Raw genomic sequence first — 18,047 nt, forward strand, 5'->3', positions numbered from 1 at the left:
CAATAAATTCTACTCAAGTTCCCATGGAGTATACACTAGGAGACACTGGAACGTGTTGTTGTTCAGTCGCTCAGTCGTGTATGACCCTTTGCAACCCTATGAACCGCAGCACACCAGGCCTCCCTGTCCATCACCATCTCCCGGAGTTTACTCAAACTCATATCCATTGAGTCCATGATGGCATCCAACCATTCATCCTCTGTCGTCCCCTTCTCCTCCTGCCTTCAATCTTTCCCAACATCAGGGTCTTTTTCGATGAGTCAGCTCTTTGTATCAGGTGGCCAAAGTACTGGAGTTTCAGCTTTAGTCCTTCCAATGAATATTTAGGGTTGATTTCCTTTAGGACTGAACATATCCAGGGATGTAAACCAGGTGAAAAAAAATGTCACGGTCTAAAGGTTTTGAAAGCATACAAAGTCTGTTCTCTTGTCACTGTGGAATTATGTTAGAAATCAATACCAAAGGATATTTGAGAATAACCCACAATGTGCCCCGCCTTCCACCTTTAATAGGCTGAGGATCCAGGCAATTGTAATTAGTTTTAAATTTAGCAATGAGGAAGCAATTAGAGCAAGGCGTAAGGCCTGGAAAAGAACAGGTAAAGCTGTATATGCAGATTCTTGATTACATATTGGAAAACCCAACAGATTTTGTGGAAAAGCTATGACCAAGATGTGTGTGTGATATTCTGACATGCTCTGTCTCTGGGTCTCCCTCTGAGAGGGTCTGTTTTGGGGAGACCCACATTAGGACCTGCTGATGCCAAAACCTTCCTTTTGCTCAGTGAAATTACATTCCAAATAGGGGTGACGGTCATGGGAACAAGATCATCCGGTTAATGGCTCTAGAGGTTTACCGCTGGACGCAGCATCTTTGTGCTGAGGACAGGCGTTTTGCCCTCTACGAGTCCGGCGGAACTCCCCAAACCTGTCATTTTCTAAAGTTGCTTGTTCTGCTGAATCGAAGAGGCAGGGGCGCAGGTCCTTCCCAAATGGGAGCACCCGTGAGGATAAGCCTTGCAGCCCAGGCCCTCCCACTCAGAATGCTAAATGCTTTCCAGCTTGTGCGGTGAGGAGGCGGCAAGGTGCCAGCCGCAGCCAATGGGAAACTAGGGCGGAAGCTGAGCGGTGCCCAGAGCTTATAAAGGTGGACGGCGGGCCGGCCCAGCACCTTCTCGTTCTGCTTTGGGAGATGTCTGTGACAGGAAGGAGCCAGGAAGCCTAGCTCCCTTCGGGGTGAGTGGGTTGTTTTCCTTTTCCACGTCCTAGTCTTCCACGGCACTTTCCCACAGTTACTGGATCAGACCCGTGCATTCACGCTTCTCTTTCTAGTTCCTCGAGGTGTGAAGTTCGGTTGTTATATTGAAGATCTTCCCTTTTTCTTAACCTAGGCTTCTTCTTTTTGCTCAAATAGCAGAATAACGGAATCAAGAGTGGAGGTGGTTCTTATCCACAGGGAGCTTGCAATTATCCACAACCACTGCTGCAAAGGGAAAGAGAGAGAACTTTGAGTCAGCGCCCAGCACAGGATGACTTAAGCAACCGGGAAGTTCCCGGATGAGGGGATGAGCGCCGAAGGATGATAAGGAAAGATGACTCAGAGAGGGGCTCCCCTGGTGATCCAGCGGTTGAGACCCCACCTCCCGGTGCGGGGGCGGGAGGGGGCGGGTTCCATCCTGGTCAGGGGGCTAAGATCCCACGTGCCTTGTGGCCAAAAATCCAAAACATGGAACAGAAGCATTATGGTAACAAACTCAATAAAGACTTTAAAAATGGTCCACATCCCAAAATCTTAAAAAACAAAAAAACTCGGAGAAGCAATAGGATGTGAGCATAAGTAGACCGAGACTCAAGCCCCTCCTGATAAAGACTTCATTCTCTCTTCCTCCACATTCCGCTCTTTACACACAATAAATCCGGTGCAAGCCGGTGGAAGAAGGATGTGATGTGGAGAAGATAGGTAGCAGGGAATAACATACATACCTTTTAAAAAATATTTACATTAATTCTTTAATACCATATATTATCAAATCCATATTCAAACTTCCCCAGCTGTCCTAAGAATATCTCCTACAGCTGTCTTATTTAAACTAGGAGCACAAATTGCATCCGCTTATTACAGGGTTTGAGCTTCCCAGGTGGCACTGATGTAAAGAGCCTGCCTGCCAATTCAGGAGACGTAAGAGACGCAGGTTCGATCCCTGGGTTGGGAAGATGCCCTGGAGAAGGAAATGGCAACCCAGTCCAGTATTCTTGCCTGGAGAATCCCATGGACAGAGGAGCCTGGCGGGCTACAGTCCACAGGGTTGCAAAGAGTCAGACAGGACTGAAACGACTTAGCAAGCACGCATTACGGCTTTTAAAACACTTTTATTTTAGAACTTCCCTCCCCTCCCCACCCTTTTGACATTAGCTTGTTTTTTTTGTTTTTTTGTTTTTTTTTTTTTATTGTGAGTCTTTAAAATAACCATGGTATAGAAGGAAGCCCGAGTCCTTCTCGGAAGCTTTGATGTACCAGGCACTGTCTTAAATGTACCTCTGGGGGTGTCTCTCTGAGAACCGTGCCCGGCAGCTATGATAAGATTCCCGCCATCAAAGGTGAGAAAAGAATAAACGCCAGAGTGAATTTGAGTCTAAATGCTGAGCCCCAGCACCGGATGGACCCCAGGTCTTTCCACAGAACAGAGAGTTTCCCAGGAAGGGAGGGAAAGAGAAAATCCAGCACGTGACAGGCTTCACCGGTTACAGTGTTCGTCACTCAGTCATATCGCACCCTTTCGTGACCCCGTGGACTGCAGCCCGCCAGGCTCCTCTGTCCATGGGATTCTCCAGGCAAGGACACTGGAGCGGGTTGCCATTTCCTCCTCCAGAGGCTCTTCCCTGCCCAGGGATGGAACCCAGGTCTCCTGCACTGCAGGCGGGTTCTTTAGGTCTGGACCACCAGGGAAGCCGCCAGGCTCCATCAAGTCTAAATAAACCTCCTCCCCAGGATGGTGCTCTCACATTCTGTAACCTCATGTATCCACAGGCTGCCTCTGTCTTCTCTTCCAGCTGGTCCCCTCTGCCCGCTGGTGCTGCAGTTCCCAACCCTGAATGACCATGGGCGACATGAGCTTGAACTCTGACCCCTCCTCTTGCCCGTCCTCCCCTCTGTCCCCCTCTGGTGTCTCCCCTCCCTCGCTGGAGTCCTCCTCCTCCTCCACCCTCCCCTTCAGAAACGGAGTCATGCCTTTCATGCTTTCTGTAAGCGCGGAGCATCTACAAAGGTTCAAGCAGCTTTTGGTGGAGGAGAACCCCAGACCCGGCTGCAGCCCGCTCACCTGGGACCAGCTGAAGTCAGCCCGCTGCGGGGAGCTGGTTCATCTGCTGACCGAGTACTTCCCGGGACAACGCGCCTGGGAGATGGCTCGTGACATCTTCGCCAAGATGAACCAGACAGAGCTGTGTCTTCAGACGCAGAGGGAGCTGAACGGTGAGAGGGGATCTAGAACAGAGCTGGGGGTGGGCTTGGGGGCTGGAGAACTCAGCGCTTTCTCAGCCGCTCCTGTGGGCCAGCTGAACAAGAAAGAAGTGGAGTGTATATGTGTGTGTGTGTGTGTACACACAGACATACACACACATGTACGGGCTTCCCTGGCGGCTCCGTGGTAGAGAAGTTGCCTGCAATGTAAGAGACACGAGTTCAATCCCTGGGTCAGGAAGATCCCCTGGAGAAGGAAATGGCAACCTGCTCCAGTATTCCTGGCTGGAGAATCCCATGGACAGAGGATCCTGGCAGGCTACAGTCCATGGGGTCACAAAGAGTCAGACACGACTGAAGCGACTTAGCATGCACGCATTACAGCTTTTAAAACACTTTTATTCTAGAACTTCCCTCCCCTCCCCACCCTTTTGACATTGGCTTTACATTACGACTAAGCGACTGAATACACACACACAGACACCCTTCCCGGTACCGTCTGCCTCTGCACCATTCTCACCTCCCAACATGGTGATGGAAGCCCAGGTATTTTCCTCTCCCTGCGCCAAGGAGATGAGAGGATGAGAGTTGTGGATGGCCTGGCCGCCACTCTCCTTAAAGGCCCTATTGCCTCTGGGCGGCTCTGTCTTTCTGTCCATCTTGTCATGCCTATGAGGCAGCCTCCTTTTTGTTTTTTTGGTCTGTTCCAGAAATTTTACCTAACTTGGAACCAGAGGCCTTGAGCCTGAGAAAGAGGGAGCTGACTTTGGAGGAAGATGAGTCTGGTACGTGCTGGCCCTGTGTAGACCGTGGCAGACAAGAGGCGGTGGGTTGGGATGAGATGCTGGCTTCCTGAGGTGGGGGGCACTGCAAACGGGTGTGCCCAGTGTCCCTTCTGTGAATCAGAACTTCAGATAAAGGAGCGCTTGTGAACTCATCTCAGAAGGAAGTCCAGCCACCATCCTTCTCTCTCTCGGTTGGATTCAGTCTTTTTTTTTCTTCGTATTTTTTTTTTAATTTATTTTTGGCTGTGCCAGGTCTTAGTTTCGGCATGTGGGGTCTAGTTCCCTGACCAGGGACAAAGCCTGTGCCCCCTGCATTGGGAGGATTGAGCCTTAGCCCCTGGAACACCAGGGCTTGCAGGACAAGTGCCTCATCAGTGCACCTGTGTCCCAGAGCCTACGGTAGACACAGAGGCTCGTTCTCTGGTCGATCGGTTAGTTCTCACGAACAGCTGATGCTGGACCCTGTGTCTCCCCCGTCTCGTTCCTGCAGATAAAATTCGGGAGTACAAGGCACGTGTGATGAGTGAGCACTCAACCCTGTGGGACAGGACATCTTGGCCTGGGAACAACGTGGACTTCTTTTACCAAGAGCCCTGCAGAGAAGACACACTCCTGCAGTGTCTTCTTCTCCCCAGAAAGCCCCAAGGAAGACAGCCCAAGACCGTGGTCCTTCAGGGAGACGCCGGCGTCGGGAAAACCACCATGGCCAAAAAAGTGATGCAGCAGTGGGCAGAGAACAAGTTCTACGCCCACAAGGGCTGGCTCGCTTTCTACGTCCACTGCCAGGAGATGGACCGGCCGGAGGAGCAGAGCTTCTCCGAGCTGATCGCCTGCAAGTTGTCCGGGTCTCCAGCTCTCGCGTCTAGGATCCTCTCCCACCCAGAACACCTCCTCCTCCTGCTGGATGGCTTCGAGGAACTAACCTTGACCCTCATAGACAGACGGGAGGACCTGAGTGAAGACTGGAGCCAGAAGATGCCAGGCTCCGTCCTCCTGACCAGTCTGTTGAGCAAAAGGATGCTCCCTGATGCCACCATCATCGTCTTCCTGAGGTTCAGCTTGTGGAAGACCGTGGGCCCCTTTCTGAACAGCCCCTCTCTGATCACCCTGATGGGCTTCAGTGCGCCTGAGAGATCCAGGTACTTCAGGTCGTACTTCAAAAACAGGCGCGATGCCGTCGCAGCCTTGCGTTTTGCCATGGGCAACGCGGTCCTCTTCTCCATGTGCCGAGTCCCCGTCATCTGCTGGCTGGTCTGCTCTTGTCTGAAGCAACAGATGGAGAGAGGAAGCAGCCTGCCGCGGGCATTCCCCAATGCCACGGCCGTGTTCATCCACTACCTCTCCAGCCTGTTGCCAACTAAGGTGAGGCATGTCGTCGGCGAGACCCCCCAGGAGCAGTTGAAACGCCTGTGCTCCTTGGCTGTGGAGGGCATGTGGAAGAACCAGTGGGTGTTCAGTGAGATGGACCTCAAGCTGGCCAGACTGGACGACAGGGACGTCGAGGTGTTTCTCGGGGTGAGGGTCCTCCGGAGGGCGGTGGCTGGCGGGGACCTCATCGCCTTCGCCCACCCGAGCTTCCAGGAGTTCTTTGCCGCCCTGCTGTTCGTCCTCTGCTTCCCGCAGAGGCTCAGGAATTTCCAAGTGTTGGATCGCTTCCGCATCTTTCAGCTGCTCGCTCATCCCGGGAGAAGGAAAAACCACCTGGCCGGGATGGCGCTGTTCCTGTTTGGGCTGTTGAATGACACGTGCGCCCTTGCCGTGGAGCAGCTGTTTGGGTGCAAGGTGTCCCTGGGGAACAAGAGGAAGCTGCTGAAGGTCGCCACCATGCCGCCCGACGGTGACCCCCTGACCCCGCAGCACGGGCTCCCCCAGCTGTTCTACTGTCTGCACGAGATCCGGGAGGAGGTCTTCGTGGGTCAGATCCTCCACAACCACCGTAAGGCTCTGCTGGTCATCAGCAAGATCAGAGACCTGCAGGTCTCCGCTTTCTGCCTCAAGTTCTGCCGACAGCTGCGGGAGTTAGAAGTGACCATCTCCTGGGCCATCGCCAAAGCCACCAGCCTCTCACCAGGCCCTCTTCCTTCCCCCCAGTAAGTGCTCAAATCTCTCCTTCGGTGGGATTCGGGGTCCTGTTGGGGAGCCTTGTCTAGCATCTCCTGGGCATCAAGGGTGACCGCCTGTTGTGAGTTGATCCCTTGTGCATGGGAGTTTGTCTTATAAACAGGCCGTTCCAGTTTAACAAAAAAAAAGAATTGGTAGTGGTGGGCTCAATGGTGACTTCATTATCTGAACCCCAGAGACCGTCAGTGAACTAGAGAAACTTCGTGTATTTTTTTTCTCTCTCATGCAACTAAAGGAAGTCCTGGGTTAAATGTTGCAGAGCATGTGTTTAGTCATATTCCGAGTAATTCTGCTTGAAACAATATGGCTTCGTTGAAAACACAAGCAGGAAACCAGCGTTTATGTCTCGGCCGGGGGTTGTCGTGAACATTTGGTACAGTTTCACTGACCCACGTGTCTAAGAGTGTGTGACATTCTAAACCTCCCATCATTGTTTAGTTGCTAAGTCGTGTCTGATTCTTTGCAACCCCACGGACTGTAGCCCGCCAGGCTCCTCTGTCCATGGGATTCTCCGGGGAAAACACTGGAGTGGGTTGCCATGTCCTTCTCCAGAGGGTCTTCCTGACCCAGGGATCGAACCCATGTCTCTTACATCTCCTGCACTGGCAGGCAGGTTCTTTACAGCTGACCCACCAAGGAAGCCCCAAACTGCTGGTGGAAAAGCATAAAATGGAAAAGAAAGTAACTCCTAAGCTGGGGGAAAATAACAGGACAGACACTATGCCTGGGGTTGCTGGGTTCCACTAAAACCAAGAAAATCCTGGAACAAAAAAGCAAGATGCACAGTTCACCTTCCTTCCTGCTATGCTGAGTGCCCTCCCCACCACGCACCTGGGGCTCCCTCCCATCTGTCACCCCTTCATTCTGTGGGGCTCCCTCCCGTCTGTCCCCCTCACTCTGTGGGGCTCCCCCCGTCTGTCCCCCTCACTCTGTGGGGCTCCCCCTGTCTGTCCCCCTCACTCTGTGGGGCTCCCCCATCTGTGCTCCTCACTCTCTGGGGCTCCCCGTCTGTCCCCCTCATTCTGTGGGGCTCCCCCGTCTGTCCCCCTCATTCTGTGGGGCTCCCCTGTCTGTCCCCCTCATTCTGTGGGGCTCCCCCGTCTGTGCTCCTCACTCTCTGGGGCTCCCCTGTCTGTCCCCCTCATTCTGTGGGGCTCCCCTGTCTGTCCCCCTCATTCTGTACACACTGTAATGTTTTCAGTCTCCAGGCACATGCTGTCCAGTGGGGTCTGTGATGGGGAAGAGTGAAGGTGAAGACCGGAGCCAAACCACTGAACACGCTGCTGTTGGGAGAGACTTTAGACTCTGTGCTCACCATGCCCTAATAGTAATAATGATACTTTCCCCTTATTCTGTTCCTTTATAGAATTTTTTTCTTCCTTTTTAAAATTTTTACTTTATGTGTGGTAGAGCCAATTAACAATGCCGCAATAGTTTCTGGTGAACAGTGAAGGGACTCAGCCCTACATATACACGTGTCCATGCTCCCCCAAGCCCCCTCCCATCCAGGCTCCCACACAGCCCTGAGCAGAGTTCCCTGTGTCTACAGAAGGTCCTTGTTGGTTCTCCATTTTAATAGCAGCGTGTGCATGTCCATCCCAAATTCCCTAACCATCCCTTCCCCCCATCCTTCCCCCTTGCTGAACGTAAGTTCCCAAAGAGTCAGACACAACTGAGTGACTAAAATGGACCATAAGTTCATTCTCTGAATAAGTTCAGTCTCTTTCTGTTTCATAAGTTCATTTGCATGATTTCTCTCTAGATCCCACATACGAGGGGTGTCATATGATACTTCTCCTTCCCTGACTTGCTTCAAGGCGTTTCTCCTTAATGACAATTTCATAGGCACACAGTAAGAATACGGTTTCTATCTGGCGACCTAAGACCTGCCCGCATATAAATCCTGACTGATCACAGCGCAGCTCTCTCTCTCCCTCAGTCATGTTAAACTGTAAGTGGGGCCACAAATCTCCCTGGAATAGAATGAGAAGTCTCAGAGCAGTTCTGCTGGGCGACTCTGTATTTATTTTTTAAGTATGTATTTGGCTGCGTGGGGTCTGGGTGGCGGCAGCCGCTCCCTCCTTGCATCATGTGGGATCTCCCCTCGAAGCGCAGACGCTTCAGCTGTGCCTCCTGGGCTCAGTAGCTGTAACGCGGGGGTTTGCTGCTCTGCAGGCATGTGGGAGCTTAGTTCCCACCAAGGATGAAACCCACACCCCCTGCATTGCGAGGCAGATTCTTAATCACTGGGCCACCAGGCAAGTCCCCTGGGCCACTTTCTAAATGAGGGCATCTCAGGAAAGCCCCAAAGGGATCCACGATCATAAGCAAGTCCTGGGTTTGCTGGTAGGTTTTCTCGAGCTTAATAGCTAATGATGAGCTATTTTTTCTTTTCTTTTTTTTTTTTACTCCCACACAGACCAGAAGGCAGTGACTTGCGTTCTCTCTGGTGGCAAGACTTCTGCTCTGTGTTTAAGACACACGAGAGTTTGGAAGTCCTGACTGTGAGAGACAGTGTGATGGACACAGAGGCCGTGGAGACTCTTGCCGCAGCACTGAGGCATCCCCACTGTAACCTCCGGAAACTGATGTGAGTGCCAGTCAGCCTGACCTCAGTGTCGGCCGCTCAGTCGTGTCCAACTCTTAGCGACTCCATGGATCGCAGCACACCGGGCTTCCCTGTCCTTCACCATCTCCCAGAGCTTGCTCAAACTCATGTCCATCGAGTCAGTGATGCCATCCAGCCATCTCATCCTCTGTCTCCCCCTTCTCCTCCCGCCTTTTCTCTTTCCCAGCATCAGGTTCTTTTCCAAGAAGTCAGGTCTTCACATCAGGGGGCCAAAGTACTGGAGCTTCAGCTTCAGCATCCATCCTTCCAGAGAGTGTTCAGGGTTGATGGGCTCGTAGGACACTGTGATAACTGACACCGCTTGCTTCCTCAGCTTTAAGCGTGTGGGCTCCCTCGTGGTGAGTGAAGGCATCATCAGAGTTTTGGTGGAAAACCAGTACCTGAGACACTTGGAAATACAAGACACAGAAGTGGGATGCCAAGTGATAGATGCTCTCTGCAACACCCTGAAACACCCATGGTGTTTTCTGCAGTTTCTCAGGTGAGGCCCGAGGCGCGGCGGGGACAGGACGCCGGCACCCAGGGCACTGGTTGCAGGCTCAGTCTGGCTGACGTCTCACTGTGTGCAGTTGCTGCTCGTTTCACCCAGCTTTCTTCTCTTATCAAAGTGTCATCGATTTACAATATCGTGTTAGCTTCAGGTGTACAGCACAGCGATTCCGTTCTGCAGATAGATTTTTTTTTCAGATTCTTTTCCATTATAGGTTATTGTGAGATATTGAAGATAGTTCCCTGGGCTATGCTGTGCTGTGCTAAGTTGCTTCAGTCCTGTCCAACTCTGTGCGACACCATGGACTGTAGCCCACCAGGCTCCTCTGTCCAGGGGGATTCTCCAGGCAAGAATACTAGAGTGGATTGCCGGGCCCTCCTCCAGGGGTTCTTCCCGACCCAGGGATGGAACTGGTGTCTCCTGCAATGGCAGGCGGGTCCTTAACCTGGGAAGCCCTACAGTTTCCTGTGCTATAGAGGAAACCCTTGTTGCTTCATCTACTTTATTGTTTAATTGGACTATAGTTGCTTTACAATGTTGTCTTTGCTTCTGCTGTACAGCAACGCAGTCGATTCTGGACATAATCTGTCCTGAACATAGACCTGTTCATCCCGGACTCCTGATCTCTGCCTCTCCCCATCCCTTTCCCCTTTAGTAACTGTGACTTTGTCTCCTATGTTTGTGAGTCTGTTTCTCTTCTGTAAATAAATTCTTTCATGTTATGCTTCAGATTCCACATACAAGTGATACCAAAATGTCTGTGTTTGACTCACTTCACACAGTATGATCATCTCTGGATCCATCTCTGTTGCTGCAAATGACAGCCTTTCATTCCTGTTTGTGACCGTTCACTCAGCTTCTTTTTTAAGATGATGGTCTCATGCATGCACGCACTGTGAACCGCTCACCACCGTCAGGCTAATTAACCCCTTGGCCGGCTCGCAAGCCGCCGTTTAAACCCTTGAGATCAGCTCTGTTAGCCACGTCCGTGCACACGGCCCTCGAGTTAATCACCATCAGCAGATTGGACCAGTGATCTCCAGAGTTCAGTCACCTTATAACTGGGGGGTTGCGCCCTTAAACCATCATTTCCTCCACCCCGCCCCCCACCTGCAGCCCCTACTCTGTCCGCTGGTTCTTCATCCTGAAGGTGGTTTGGCGGATAAGCGTGGAAAGAAGGTGTGCTCGAGGGCAGGCGGAGTCCCTGTCTGGGATTAGAGCCCCACGGTTACCCCACGCCAGTTCGTCACGGCCCCGCGTGTGTTGTTTTCTATTGTACTAGTGAAAGTCACTCAGTCATGTCTGATCCTTGGTGACCCCGTGGACTACACAGTCCATGGGATTCTCCAGGCCAGAATCCTGGAGTGGGTAGCCTTTCTCTTCTCCAGCGGATCTTCCCAACCCAGAAATTGAACCGGGGTCTCCCGCATTGCAGTGGATTTGTTACCAGCTGAGCCAGCAGGGAAGCCCGTTTTCCGTTGGTGATGTGCAGTTCAGATGCTGAATGGATGCGGGTTCACCCGGAGAGGATGGAAGCCCCCTCCCGCGGCTCTCGGGGAGGGACAAGGGCCGAGGAGGATGCGAGGTCGGGTGGCTGGGGGCACCACACCCCCGGGAGCTCAGGGCTGCTGTCGCTGTGACTCCCGCAGGCTGGAAGGTTGCCCGTTTGACCCCACCAACGGGGCTGACCTCACCAGGAGTCTCAAGAGGAACATCCACCTGAAGACCCTGATGCTGAGACGTGGCTCCCTGGAGAGGGGCGAGGAGTGTCCCCCGGTGCTGGCGCCCCAGCTGGAGAGGCTGTCGTGAGTCTTACGGGGTGCCGTGCTGTGCCTCAGACGGTTGGGAGACGGAGGAAAACAGAACAGGGGGGAGAGTGCATCACGGAACAAAGCAAAGTCTTGTGATTGTTAATGGTGTGGGGGGGACAGTGAAGGGTTGAGAGAGAGAGAGAGACAGATAGACAGACAGATGGACAGACAGAGACAGACAGACACAGAGAGAGACAGAGACAGATGGAGAGACAGGGAGACAGACAGAGACTGAGAGACGGACAGAGACAGACAGACAGATAGAGACAGATGGAGAGACAGACAGACAGACAGAGATAGAGAGACAGAGACAGATGGAGAGACAGACAGGGAGACAGAGAGAGAGAGACAGGCAGAGACAGGGAAAGACACACAGAGAGAGACACCGACAGACAGACAGAGACGGAGAGACAGACAGGGAGACAGACGAGGAGGCAGGGAGAGGGCGAGACAGAGACAGACAGGGCTCTCACCCAGCACGTGTCTGCACCGGCTGCCCCGGGAGGTAGAAGCACAGTTATCCTGGCGCGTCGTCAGCCCCTCTTCGCACTGGAACCTCGCCGGCACCATCTTCCCTCCTCACGGGTGACCCCGGCCCCGGGACCCCCGCCCCATCTGGAGGTGGGCTCAGGCTCCCTACCTGTGTTTGCCGCGACACGGCCGCACATGGACCCCGACCCGGAGCACGGGTCTGCAGGCCCTCGGGCTCTCGAGCGGCCTCATCAGCCGTGTGTGCTTTTCCCAGTCAACTGACGTCTTCTGTGTTTCGTTGTTTCTACAGGCTGTTCCTTTTTGGTGCTAGGTGGTAACATGTATGAACGCGCAACAGTTTAGGTGTCTGTCTTATCTGCCGCTGAGGCCTGAGCTGTTCACACACACACACACACACACACACACGCGTAGAACTGCCATGTCACGGAGAGTGCTTATCTTCAGGCTTACCAGGCTCATTTCCAGACCACACGTACCAATTTGCAGTCCCACCTGCGGTGTGTGAAAATCCGCCCGCACCAAATTCTCATCAGACTCTTGTTACTGTTACAGCTTTGGCCCATCTGTTGAGGAGAAAATGACATGCTGCTGTTTATGTGTAACTCAAGCACTAGATTATTTTTTAACTGAAGTATAACTGACTCACAACCTTGGTGAGTTTCCGGTGACCTGGTACTTTCTAACTCACAGAACGATCACCACGCTAAGTCCAGTGATCAGCTGTCACCACACCGAGTGATGACAACATTAGGTACTTTCTTTCCTCCATTTTATTTTCTTAACGTTTAATTTATTTTATTTATTTGGCTGAGCCGGTCTTAGCTGCAGCATGTGGGACTGACCTCCCTGACTGGGGATCGAACCTGAGCCTCTGCACTGGGGCCGTGCAGGCTTAGCCACCAGACCACCAGAGAAGTCCCAGCAGCAGACACTTTCTCATTTACATCTGCCCTCCCTCGCTGTGGATGAAAACGCTTTCAGAACCATCCTCTCCACCTTAGCTGTTTTTTTCGTCTGCTTTTGGCTACATGGCATGTGGGAGGTTAGTTCCCCCACCCAGGATCAAACCCGTGCCCCTGCAGTGGAAGCGCAGGGCCGTAACCACCGGACCTCCAAGGAAGCCGCTGCATCTTAGCTTCTCTAACACCAAGGCCTGCCTTACGTCTTCAGGGCACCTTTCCATCTTTCTGTAACTTTCTGAGATGTTGTCTCTTCCCACGTCATCTCCATAAATGTCTTCACTCTTAGAGTCCCTGCTGGTCGCTTTCTACCCTCTTCATCCCTCTCTATAACTGTTTTCTTGATCCACAATTCCTTCTCACATCATGACCCCCAGTCCTCTCCTTTAAACCCGGGAAGCCCTAAGAGGTGGTCACAGAAGTGGGAGGAGACGTCTGCCTTTAGATCGGAAGCCCAGATGGAAACCGTTGAGTCTCAGCAGGAGACCAGGAGAAACCCAGTCAAGGGAACAAATTAAACTGCATCCCGACTGTGAGTGTCTCACCCACAGGCTGGAGAATTGTGACCTCACGCCGCTTTCCTGCGAAAGTCTTGCCTTTTCTCTCGTGAGTAACCAGAGTCTGACCCACCTGAGCCTGGCAGAAAACGCCTTGCAGGATGACGGGGTGAAGCAGCTCTGGAACATCTTGCAACACTTTCCGTGTCCTCTGCAGAGGCTGGTGTAAGTCCCTAGACTTACTAGCGGTGTGCTCTCTGGAACTCCCTGGGGAAGAATAGGGCGGTGGGGAGAGACTGCCCTGTGTATGTTATATGTTCCTTTACGCCACGGATTGATCAAGCGCCTACTGCACGCGTGGCTTTGTGCGGATACTGGAAGAAAGCGTAACAGAGAGGAGGATGGCAGTGGTTTCAGTTTCAGGGGCAAACTAGCTAGGGACAGAGTTCTCAGAGTATGTGCCGGGCGACCCAGCAGGGAATCACAGAGGCACGGCTTTGTGAGATGTCAGAGATGCTGACGTCTTTTCATCACTGCAGGAGCTATTAGCTTGAGGCAGTTCCAACACCAGATCATGCTAAATTCCTTTCAGCGATGCTGTGCATGTGTGCTAAATCACTTCAGTAGTGTCCAACTCTTTGCAACCCCATCTACTGCAGCACGCTAGGCTTCCCTGTCCTTCACCGTCTCCCGGAGCTTGCTCAAACTCATGTCCGTTGAGTCAATGATGCCATCCAACCACCTCATCCTCTGTCGCCCCCTTCTCCTGCCCCCAGTCTTTCCCAGCATCAGGGTCTTTTACAATGAGTCTTCTCTTCACATCAGGTGGTCGAAGTATTGGAGCTTCAGCTTCAGCATCACCCAATGAATATTCAGGGTGGCTTCCTTTAGGATTGACTGGTTTGATCTTGCTGTCCAGGGGACCCTCAAGAGTCTTCTCCAGCACCACAGTTCGAAAGCATCAATTATTATATTTAGGTAAAGCTGTTGTACAAAAAAAATACAAAAAGCAGAAAAGAAGCTTAAAGGCGTTTGGTTGGGTGTTTCTTTGCAGGCTGAGGAACTGCGCCCTGACCTCCGAGTGCTGTCAAGATATAGCATCTGCTCTTGATAAAAATAAAACCCTGAGAAGTCTGGACCTTGGCGCTAACAGGCTGAGGGACAGCGGCGTGGTCCTGCTGTGTCAGCCCCTGTTGAACCCTGACTCTGGCCTCCAGGTTCTCGAGTAAGCTGTCCCCATTGCTTCCTTTGGGACCCGGGGTCTGTAAAATTCTCAGGGTAGAATGTGGGGACGTGTTTTGCATTGCTGGGATTTGCCATCCATTTGGGTAGAGGACTTAGAAGCTTCAGAGCAGTGGTTCTCAGAGTGTAGTCCTCAAGTATTGTTCAATCGCTCGGTCGTGTCTGACTCTGTGACCCTGTGGGCTGTGGGGCTGTGTGTGTGTGTGTGTGGTCGCTCAGTAGCATCCGACTTTGCAACCCCATGGACTGTAGCCTGCCAGGTTCCTCTGTCCATGAGATTTTCCAGCAAGAATACTGCAGTGGGTTGCAATTTCCTCTTCCCAGGGATCTTCCTGACCCAGGGATCAAACCTACATCTCCTGCATCGGCAAGTGGATTTTTTATCACTATGAATGTTTTTGTCTGGGAAGTTGTTAGAAAGGCAAATTCTTGCATCATTTGCCTGCATGTGTCTGGTTTATCTCATTGAGCATTATGCCCTCGAAGTCCACCCAAGTCATCACAAACGGCAGGGTTTCCTTCTGCTTTGTGGCTGCGACGTGTGCTGTTTTGTAAACGTGCCACAGCTGCTTCTTCACGGCTGCGTAGTATTCCACGGTGTGTGCATACCACACCTTCTTTATCCATTCATCTGGCGATGGGCATCTAGGTTGCTCTATATCATGGCTGTTGTAAACAGTGCTTCTGTGAACATGAGGTGCAGATAACTCTGATATTCTCATTTCTATTTCTTGGGTCCATACCCAGACGTAGGGTTGCTGGATCACGTGGGCCCCGCACAGCCTGTCTCACAAACACCTCCCATGATTCCCAGGAATGCTAGGGTTTAAGGACCATCATTCCAGGAAAAATTCTTCCATTCAGTGAAACATTTGTTAGTTTTAGACTAATACCTTAGCCTTAGATGGAGTCTTCTGAAATCAGTGTTTATGCTTAGGGACTCTTTTCTCTGTATATAATTCTTTCTTCTCTTATCACATCTCTATGCCAACATCATACTAGTCAGTGACTTAAAAGGATCTACCCTATTTTTAATTGTTATAGTGGCTACTCCAGATATTTGGAAAAGATTTAAAAACATCTCTTCTCCAGTAACAAAGGTTGAAACTTTTTTAGACTTATTTTTTATTCATTTTAAATTTTGTACTGGAATTGATTAACAATATTGTGTCAGTTTCAGGCACACAGCAAAGTGATTGTTATGCATATACACTTTTTCTTTTTTTTTTTTTTGCCTCTTTCCTACCTGCATTTTCTGCTCACTATTGGTATGACCTGGGTTCTAAGTCTAGATCTTTTTTTTCACTCAGATATGTGAGCTTTTGTTTTTTTTTTTTTTGAAGTACAGTTGCTTATCATATTACACTAGTTTCATGCATCCAGTATAGTGATTCAGTATTTTTACAGAGTCTACCCCATTAAACATTATTATAAAAATGATGACTACAATTCCCCATGTTGTACAATACATCCTTGTTACTTACTTATTTTATACTTAATAGTTTGTCTCTCTTAATTCAATTAGTTAATTTTCCCTTTTTTCCATCTCCCCCTTGTTAACACTAGTTTGTCTTCTATATCTGTGAGTTTTCTTGTTTTGCATATTTACTCACTTGTGTGATTTCTTATATTCCACATGTAAGTGACATCACTTAAGTCTAGATCATTTAAATCACTTTATGTTACATCTTTAATTCCTAGGATTAATCCTGATAATGGATTTCATTTTTGTTGATAATTAACTACTCGAAGGGAATTCACTGCAGGTCACAATTCTTTTACTCCAGAAATTTAGTCTTGGGATTTAAATATTGATTTATCTCCTAGGTTGAGTGAAGTATATTTGCAAGTATGGAATACATTTCCAGGTAACCATAAGTGAAAAAAAAGAAAAAATATATATATATGTATATTTGAATCATTTTGCAGTACAGCAGAAATTAATACAACATTGTAAATCAACTATATTTTTAATAAGTAATCTATTTTTAACTTTTTTATTTTGTATTAAGATATAGCTGATTAACCAGAGAAGGCAATGGCACCCCACTTCAGTACTCTTGCCTGGAAAATCCCATGGATGGAGGAGCCTGGTGGGCTGCAGTCCATGGGGTCGCTAAGAGTCGTACACGACTGAGCGACTTCACTTTCACTTTTCACTTTCATGCATTGGAGAAGGAAATGGCAACCCACTCCAGTATTCTTGCCTGGAGAATCCCAGAGACGGAGGAGCCTGGTGGGCTGCCGTCTATGGGGTTGCACAGAGTCGGACACGACTTAGCAGCAGCAGCAGCAGCATAGCTGGTTAACAATGTTGTGATAGTTTCAGGTGAACAGTGAAGGGACTTGGCCGTAACATAGATATACATGTATCTATTCTCTCCCAAATTCCCCTCCTAACCAGGCTAACACATAGCATGGAGCAGAGTCCCCTGTGTTACACAGTAGTTTAATTTTTTAAAACTGCTACTATATATACAACAGATAACCAGCAAGGACCTACTGTGTAGCACAGAAGAACTCTGCTCAACACTCTATAACCTAAACGGGAAAAAATTTTTTAAAGAAAAGATACATATACATGTACAAGGGAATCTCTTGGCTGAATACCTACAACTAACACAACATTGTCAACCAACTATGCTCCAATATAGAATTTTTAAAAGGAAAGTAAAACTTCTGTTGTTGAGTCACTAAGTTGTGTCCAACTCCATGCAACCCCATGGACTGCAACATGCCAGGCTTCCCTGTCCATCACCAACTCCCAGAGTTTGCTCAAACTCATGCCCATTGAGTCGGTGATGCCATCCAACCAGCTCACCCTCTGTCATCCCCTTCTTCTCCCGCCTTCACTCTTTCCCAGCATCAGGGTCTTTTCCAATGAGTTGGCTGTCCTTATCAGGTGGCCAAAGCACTGGAGCTTCAGCATCAGTCCTTCCAATGAGTATTCAGGACTGATTTCCTTTAGGACGGACTGGTTGGATCTCCTTTCTGCCCAAGGAAGTCTCAAGAGCCTTCTCTAGCACCACAGTTTGAAAGCATTAGACTATTCAGAAGGAAATGAGGTGTTCCGGCCACAGTATGCCTTCCGGGCTGTTCACAGCTCGGCTGGCCATCGCTCAGCCGCGCCCTGTTTCCCTCCCGCAGGCTGGAGGAGTGCCAGTTCACCTCCGTCTGCTGCCCAGCCCTGACCTCCGTGCTCCTCCACAACCGGACCCTGCGGTACCTGGACCTCAGCGGAAACGGCGTCGGGCTCCAGGGCGCCAAGCTCTTGCAGGACGCCGCCCTGAAGAGGGTGCTCCGCCCCGAGGTCGTCCTGTACGTCCCGCCGCTTCGGGTGCGGCAGCCACAGGCCTGGGAGGGAAGGCGCCTCGTCGGGAGGGCGACCCTGGGCCCGAGGTGCTGCTGGCGGAGGTGGCCACATCCTGCACCCCTTTGCTGGGGGTCTACAGTTCCCTCATGGGGCTGCCACACCCCAACTCCTGCTTGTCTGTGATGAGAAAGTGGACCCGGATACTCCGTCTGCTCTTTTTTTTTTTTTTTGCATTTAAAAATTTTTCAA

At 50.7% G+C, this 18,047-nt stretch overlaps 1 protein-coding gene across 1 annotated transcript in view; it reads left to right on the forward strand.

Moving 5' to 3' along the window:
* Window positions 1-838: 838 nt before the first annotated feature.
* NLRP8 (NLR family, pyrin domain containing 8) overlaps window positions 839-18,047 on the forward strand; it is a 17,951-nt gene continuing 742 nt past the window's right edge. Inside the window, exons 1-11 of the mRNA XM_010832146.1 lie at window positions 839-906; window positions 3,215-3,471; window positions 4,170-4,244; window positions 4,735-6,334; window positions 8,785-8,955; window positions 9,308-9,475; window positions 10,601-10,663; window positions 11,134-11,289; window positions 13,298-13,468; window positions 14,298-14,468; window positions 17,633-17,822. Of these exons, the coding sequence (XP_010830448.1) occupies window positions 839-906; window positions 3,215-3,471; window positions 4,170-4,244; window positions 4,735-6,334; window positions 8,785-8,955; window positions 9,308-9,475; window positions 10,601-10,663; window positions 11,134-11,289; window positions 13,298-13,468; window positions 14,298-14,468; window positions 17,633-17,822 (3,090 nt within the window). The remainder of the gene's footprint in view (window positions 907-3,214; window positions 3,472-4,169; window positions 4,245-4,734; window positions 6,335-8,784; window positions 8,956-9,307; window positions 9,476-10,600; window positions 10,664-11,133; window positions 11,290-13,297; window positions 13,469-14,297; window positions 14,469-17,632; window positions 17,823-18,047) is intronic.

The sequence above is a fragment of the Bison bison genome, unplaced genomic scaffold, assembly GCF_000754665.1.
Source record: "Bison bison bison isolate TAMUID 2011002044 unplaced genomic scaffold, Bison_UMD1.0 scf7180017860427, whole genome shotgun sequence".
NCBI lineage: Eukaryota > Metazoa > Chordata > Mammalia > Artiodactyla > Bovidae > Bison > Bison bison.